The sequence below is a fragment of the Lycium barbarum genome, chromosome 9 (assembly GCF_019175385.1).
Source record: "Lycium barbarum isolate Lr01 chromosome 9, ASM1917538v2, whole genome shotgun sequence".
Taxonomy (NCBI): domain Eukaryota; kingdom Viridiplantae; phylum Streptophyta; class Magnoliopsida; order Solanales; family Solanaceae; genus Lycium; species Lycium barbarum.
In genome coordinates, this window is record NC_083345.1 from 116,866,441 (window position 1) to 116,874,198 (window position 7,758).

General features: G+C 31.4%; 1 protein-coding gene across 1 annotated transcript; it reads left to right on the forward strand.

Moving 5' to 3' along the window:
- Positions 1-3,574: 3,574 nt before the first annotated feature.
- LOC132612040 (uncharacterized acetyltransferase At3g50280-like) lies at positions 3,575-7,553 on the forward strand. Its single transcript, XM_060326387.1, has 2 exons — positions 3,575-4,622; positions 7,007-7,553. The coding sequence occupies exons 1-2, from the start codon at positions 3,737-3,739 to the stop codon at positions 7,468-7,470; spliced, it is 1,350 nt and encodes a 449-aa protein (XP_060182370.1). The 5' UTR covers positions 3,575-3,736; the 3' UTR covers positions 7,471-7,553.
- Positions 7,554-7,758: the final 205 nt, after the last annotated feature.

The window sequence follows — 7,758 nt, forward strand, 5'->3', positions numbered from 1 at the left end:
TACCATTTTCCTTTCCTTCGGGTTTGGGATTTGTTACTTACATTCAACGTTGTTATAATCCGTTATTTGAGGGTATTCCTAGAAGTACTTGTCGAGCGGATGTTATAGATTTGTATAAAAAATATAGATTTTATTTGCGCCATGTATTTAATTCTTTAAATTGTAATGTTTCTCTTACCGCTGATTTGGGTCTTAGTCTTAACAAATTAGATTTTTTTGCTATTACATGTCATTGGGTTGATGACAACTGGGTTATGCAAAAAAGAATTATAGCTTTTTTATATGATAAAGGAAAAGGTCGTCACGATGGAAAATTTTTAGCGGATTCAATGTCTACTATTATGAGATTTTTTAACATTTATAGAAAAACACTTTGTATTGATTTAGATAATGCTTCTAATAATACAAAGGCGATTGGTCTTTTAAAAAGAAAACTAAACCCTCCACTAAGAAATTTTTTTCATGTAAGATGTAGTTGTCACATTTTAAACTTAATTGTTAAAGATGGTCTTATGCGTTTTGACGATTCTATTCAAAAAGTTAGAGACGCGGTTGCATTTCTTTTTTGTAATGCTAATAGGGGAAGAATTAGAGATTTTAAGAATGCTTGTGTGGAAAATAACCTTAGACCTAGGAAAATTCAAGTAGAAATTGAGACTAGGTGGAACTACACTTACATTATGCTACAACAAGCATATGAGTATAGGATTCCCATACAACAAGTTCACAATAAATATAATATTAATAGTGATGATTGGTTAAATTTTACGGATTGGGAAGATGTTAAGGAATGTGTTGAACTCTTAGAAAATTTTTATAATGCAACTCTTGCTTTTTGTTGACAATTCTATCCCACGGTAACCGGAATTTTAGCCTACTTAGCAGAAATAGCTAGAGTTTTACAAGAATATAAATATAAACCCGGTTATCAAGCGGCTATTTTTGATATGACAACAAAATTTAAGAAGTATTTTTTTCCCATCCCAACTTTATTTATATTGGGTTCTCTTTTAAATCCTTGTTTAAAAGTGTCTTATACTAAAGCATTGGTTGGTCAAATTTATACATTTTTAGAAATTGAAGAGGGAGTTCAACCATCTTTAGCTGAAGCCGAAACTACTATTGATGATGAGTTTAGAAGAGTTTTTACTCATTATTCTAGTTTGGAAGAACATGCTACACCCGTTGGTCCACGCCCTACTACTTCTCAAAGTAGCAAAAAGGGCTTGTCGGGTTTAAAAGTTTTACATTCACATCCAACTCCTTCTTGTAATGCAAACTTTGATGAATATCACTTTTATTTGATGCACCCAAATGTGGATATCAAGGAACTAGATGAGCTGAACGTCTTAGCATGGTGGAAGAAATACAAGGAAAGTCATCCGATACTCTCAAGAATGGCTCGAGATATCTTTACGGTTCAAGTATCAACCGTCTCTTCGGAAAGTGCATTTAGCCAGGGAAGACAACAAATTGGAGACCATAGACACTCATTATCCGGCTTTAGCTTGCAAGTACTAGTGTGCATTCGCGATTGGATTAGATCGGAGCGATGCAACCAAAACTTAGAAGCGGAGGAAGGCGAAGAGGAAGAGATTGAAGATTTGATAGCAAGTGGACCGGACCAAATGGAAAACTTTGAAGATATCTCCATGGCCGAATATGATATGCGGGAAATTAACCAAATGATTGAGAATTGGTGATTTTATTATTCTACTATTTCTTTGCAACTCATGTATTATTTGCAAGTTAAAAAAAACTACAACTTGCAAATAAATGTTATCCAAGAATGAATAAAATATATGGCTCATTGAACTTTCTTCTATTTACTTGTGTTCATATTTTTACTTATATTAAGTTAGGAATATACCTAAAATATACTAAGAATATACTTATAATATACATGATACATCTACTTAAATTAAAAACTAGAAAGTTATATACTTGAAAAATAACTAAAATATACTAAAAATATACTTATAATATATATATATATATATTAAGTTAAATATATAAACTTACTTATAAACTTATATAACATATGCAAATATACCTACAATATACTAATAAATACTATAATATATATATACTATACAAAAAAAAAAAAAAAAAAAAAAAAAGAGGTTTTGGACGTTTTGAACCGGACCGGTTTCGATTTGGGGTTTCAAACCGGTAAACCGAAACCGGTGTCAGGTTCCGGTTTTTAGACCGGAAACCGGCCGGTTTTATAACCGGTTGCCGGTCCGGTTCCGGTTCAAACCGATTGACACCCTTGGGAGTATAATGTAACCTCCTATAAAAAAAGGAGTTCATTAAATAAGCAAATACAATATTCCCTCATAGTGCTGTCAACTTTCGAATCAGATCTTTTAAAATATTCCCTCACCGATAAAGTTGTAAAAGTTGGGTGGGATGACTAGTATTTTTGTGGGAAATCAAAGTTTAGGCATCATGGTATATATAATTGAAAGGTAATCATTTTTAAAGTATACATTAATACAAAAATAATCGTTAACGATGCCGATTGATGTATAATATATGTATAATTCATGTATAATATGTATATAACAGTGTATAATCAGTATATAATCTATGTATACCAGCTAGAAAAAGTAAATAATGAATTTGACCTGTTATTTGTGTTAAGATTCCTTTTTTAATATGAAATTAAGTTTAGAGTTTTTGACTCGAGCTTTAAAAATGAAGAAACCTCTGATAGAGAATATTTATCCCTTAATAAACCATACATGATATGAATTCAAATTAATATAACTAATGAATATCGGATAATGAATGATTAAATTAATAAATTAGTAATTTTTGTCCCCTATTAAATTAAGTAAGTTATCTAAAATAATGAATAAACTTTTGCAAAAAACATGATTTGGTAATCAGGAAAACACAGCGTATCACTTGCTACTATATACTATTAAAGGGTCTAAGTTTTGCTGTCAATATATATATATATATATATATATATATATATATATATATATATATATATATATATTGTTCCAAGTTAAGTTACATTTAATAATAGATGCTCCTTTTTTTTTCTTTTTTCATTTTTTGTAAACCCTCTTTACCTGAAAGCTCCGCCACTGCCATCAATGTAAGTACTAACTTAAATCTTGTCTTAAAATCTTGGCACAATACTTTAAAAGCCTCTTAAACTTGCTAGTAAATTTTATTTATATCCTTGAATTATAATCTGTTCCAATTGAGTACCTGAACACAAGATAACATGTTCCTATTCGACACTTCTGCCTCAAAACTTTGAAAAAGTTTCTTTACATGTTCTCAAGCGCTCATTACGTAGATAAGTTAATCATTTAAAATATATCACTTTCTCTTTTATGCAATTAGCCTCAATAAGCTGTAAATTTCAGACCTATTCAATTGATGCTGATGCATATATAGTTAAAGGACAGGACATATTTTATGTGATGAACTTACCTACATATTGAACACTTGAGAATACACGCAAAAACTTTTTCAAAAATATGCACATGCAATGTCTAATATAAGAACACTTTGTCGCGTGTTCAGTTATTCAATTGAAACATGTTATAGTTTGAGTTTCTAAATAAAATTTACTAAAAAAACTAAGAGATAATCGACGTATTTAGCCAGAAGTTTTCAACACTTTTGAGTGTATATAAGGAATCACAATAACTCTTCCACACCACCCCAGCCAAAACCCTTTCTCATTCTTCCTCAAATCTTTTTCATTGAGATGGAAGAAGTTCAAATCATCTCCACATGTTTAGTCAGATCAACATCAAATGAATCAATCTGTGACAACAACACTCCTAAAGTTTCTAAAATTGATATGACACCATGGGATTTACAATTCCTCCTTCTTAACACTGTCCAAAAAGGTCTCCTATTTTACAAACCAAAAGAAGAAGAAAACACCCTTGTCATCAAATCAACATTCATTGACCCCTTAAAAACATCCCTTTCTCACACTTTACACTTTTTTCCTCCGTTAGCCGGCCGTTATTCAACTGTTAAAAATGCTGACGATGACACGGTTTCTTTCTTCATAAACTGTAACAACGCTGGCGTGGAATTCACCCACGCTGTTAGTCCAAAATTAACTGTATCTGCAATTCTTTCTTCATCAACTTTAATAACACTGTTTCCGCTCAATAATGTTCTTAATATTGAATGTGTTACTAAGCCTTTACTTGGTGTACAAGTAACAGAACTTGTTGATGGGTACTTTATTGGGTGCACCATGAATCATGGCTTAGTAGATGGGACTTCTTTTTGGCATTTCTTGAATTCTTGGTCCGAAATTTCTCGTGGGTACGAAGTTATTTCCAAGTTCCCAGTTTTAGAACGTTATTTTCCTGAGAAAATGGATGTTCCCATTCATCTTCCCCTGAAGTTGGATGATGAAAAATTGTTTGAAAAAACTGAAGTTCCAACATTGGTGGAGAGGATTTTTCATCTTAGTAAAGAAAATATAGCTAAACTCAAAGAAAAAGCAAATTCTGAAATGGGCACTAAATCTATTTCTTCTTTGCAAGCTCACTTGGCTCATTTGTGGCGCTCAGTTACTCGTTGTCGCAGACTTGATGCTGAGGAAGAAGTCGTCATCACCCTTATCATAGGTGAGTACATTTTTAATTACTTAATTATATTTTGAAGTAGCTTAGATGTCTTTTTTCACATATCGGTGAGATTCAAACTTACCACCTCTATTTGTTCTGTTCTGATATCATGATTCGTATGACCACTAGGGGTGTTCATGGTTCGGTTTGGATCGGTTATTCATTAAAATCATAATCAAACCAATTTAGTCGGTTTTTAAATGTCTAAAACCATAACCAAACTAAATAAAATAATAATCACCGGTTTGGTTATTGTCGGTTTGGTTGGATTTTTCGGTTTATGACTAGCAGCCATGTGACTTATCAGTAAAACATTAAAAAGTTGAAAAAAACATGTCTTTTTTTTTTGTTCAAACGATAACTTTTATTTATCGTTTAAGGTGGAACATACATCATAAAAATATTTTTACTATTAGTGATAGTGTCATACTCAAGTTACCCAAAGTTGCTAAACTATTACATATATAGCTAAAAACTAACTAAGTAGTGGCTGCACCATTTTTGTCATCTTAATACACATACCTGGAAATAAAGTAGAGCATAGGAGCTTTTAGTTGTTGTTACAAACATACATATTAATTAAACATAAAGACTACCTTAAATTAAAATGAAAATATATAAAATAAAAAAACTTTGTGTAATGATCCCAAACTTTGGGGCAATACTTGCATTTTGTCCTCAATTCTCCCATTTTATTAAAAACACTTTGTGTAATGATCCCAAACTTTGGGGCAATACTTGCATTTGTCCTCAATTCTCCTATTTTATTAAAAACACTTTGTGTAATGATCCCAAACTTTGGGGCAATACTTGCATTTGTCCTCAATTCTCCTATTTTATTAAAAACACTTTGTGTATGATCCCAAACTTCAGATGTTTTTCTATCATTATCCCCAGGGCTAGGGTCTCAACTACAAAGAGTTGTTTTTTTTCTGCCTTTTAGGAGGATTACCCACGGAAGAAGTATCAGGGCATTACCATGTGCTTGAGTTGCAGCAAATGCTGATGTTACTGAAGTATCTTCTATAGGAACCTCCAAATCTACAACCTCTGTCCTTTTCATATGAAAAATATTAGAAGTTTAGGACCCATCAGACAAGAAAAAAGAAAGGTATAAATTCGAGAAAAAAAAAGAAGAAACAACCTAAAATCAAATGGCTGACAAAGAAAGGCTAAAAATTTAAGTTAAAGACATTAGACTCTAACGTGAGCTTCTGTTAGTAGGTTTACACTTAACACTTAAAGAGTTAAAAGACTTAAACACATGGGCTTAGACTATTCTTAAAAACATGGACATTAAACAATCATGTGAAATAAATAGACCAAAAATCAAATTAATGATTAAAAGGTATAAAATACTTATAATTATTTATGAAAAACTAATATTATAAATATAAATAATTATAAATTTTATGCATATAATTTATCGGTTTGATTCGGTTATTTATTCGATTGTTTTTTAATATAATCATAACCAAACCAAATATTATCGGTTTTTAAAATTTAAAACCAAATTAAACCAAACCAAATCAAATGTTGATTTTTTTATTCGGTTTGATTAAATTTTCGGTTTGATTTTGATTTTAACCAAAATCGTGAACAGCCCTAATGACCGGTATATTTAAAAGTGTAACTGTTAGAGGAAAATGTACTTTTAATTATTTCATTATGTCTTTCACGCGTCATATCACGTGCGTGCAGGTTGGACTTATTATCCTTTTCTTTTTTTATTCTTAATAATTAGTGCCCGCAGTTAGGTTTGAGTCGAGGACCGCAGACCGTTGTGAGACAATGTTGAATCGTGCAACTATCTAATCTTAATAAAGTTTAAGCTTTTAGTGATAATACACTTTTTTAATCCCACCATTCACTGTATGAGATGGTGTTTGACTAGAGATTGTGTTTAAGAAAAAGTTTTTTTTTTTTTTAAATTTATAGTGTAAAATAACAATAGAAATTTATCATTATTTTCTGCACATTCTAAAGATACTTTCTCCGTCCCATAATAAGTGTCATTTTAGTCAAAAATACGCATATTAAGAAACCAATAATACAATATGAAGTTTACTAAATTACCTCTATATAATAAAAATAAATAACTTTTTCCTCTTGAGTAGAGCTTGCAAAAGTAGTAATCCTTTTGACTAATACCAAGTTATTATGTGACTTTTCCAATCATCGTGTAAATGTTGTTTTAACTTGTAAGTTTTTGTCTAAGGGTAGAGTTGGAAAAACTAGCCAATTTATGTATTGGTTTTCTAAGATGACACTTATTATGGGATAAATTTTTTTGACTAAGGTGACACTTATTATGAGACGGAGGGAGTATAAGACAATATCATATGAGTCGAGACATAAGGAGTACTTAATTATGTTTTCAACAGGTACAAGATCGAGGCTAAATCCTCCTCTTCCAGAAGGGTATTTTGGAAATGCACTTCATTTCAAGCAAGTAAAGACAACTGCAGAGGAGTTGCTGGAAAATGGATTAGGATGGGCTGCAATGCAAATGAACAAGATGGTTGTTTCTCAAAATTCTGAAGAAGTGGTGCAAATGTACAAAGGTTGGGTTGAAAATCCAAGTTTAATCAGTAAGGGTTCAGTATATGGGGGGAATACTAAATTGGCCATTGGTAGTACTCCAAGGCATAGTATTTATCGTACTGATTTTGGTTGGGGAAAACCAATTGGTGTGAGGAGTGGGATGGCAAATAAAAGTGATGGGAAAATTACTTTATTTCCTGGTGCAAAAGAAGGAAGTGTAGATATTGAAGTTTGTCTTTCACCTGAGACTTTGCAAGCAATGGAGAATGATCAAGAATTCATGGAAGTTGTAACTAAGATTTAAAAATTCCTTAGTTTTGTCATGTTGTATTGCTTATTTACTTTGATTAATCAGTAATAAATACTTTTGAATAAGAAAATAACAAAAAATAAGCATTCATTGTTGCTCTCAAATGTACATGCAAGTATAGGTGATTGCCAAGCGACTTAAATAGAACAATCGAACTAACATAGACATTTAAGCTCAGGTTGAAATCAATGAGAGAAGTGTTCAGAGTTATGCACAATCCTGTTGAGTATACGCTCGGATGACTAAACGATTTAATTTATCTAGTTTATTGATTAACATGGT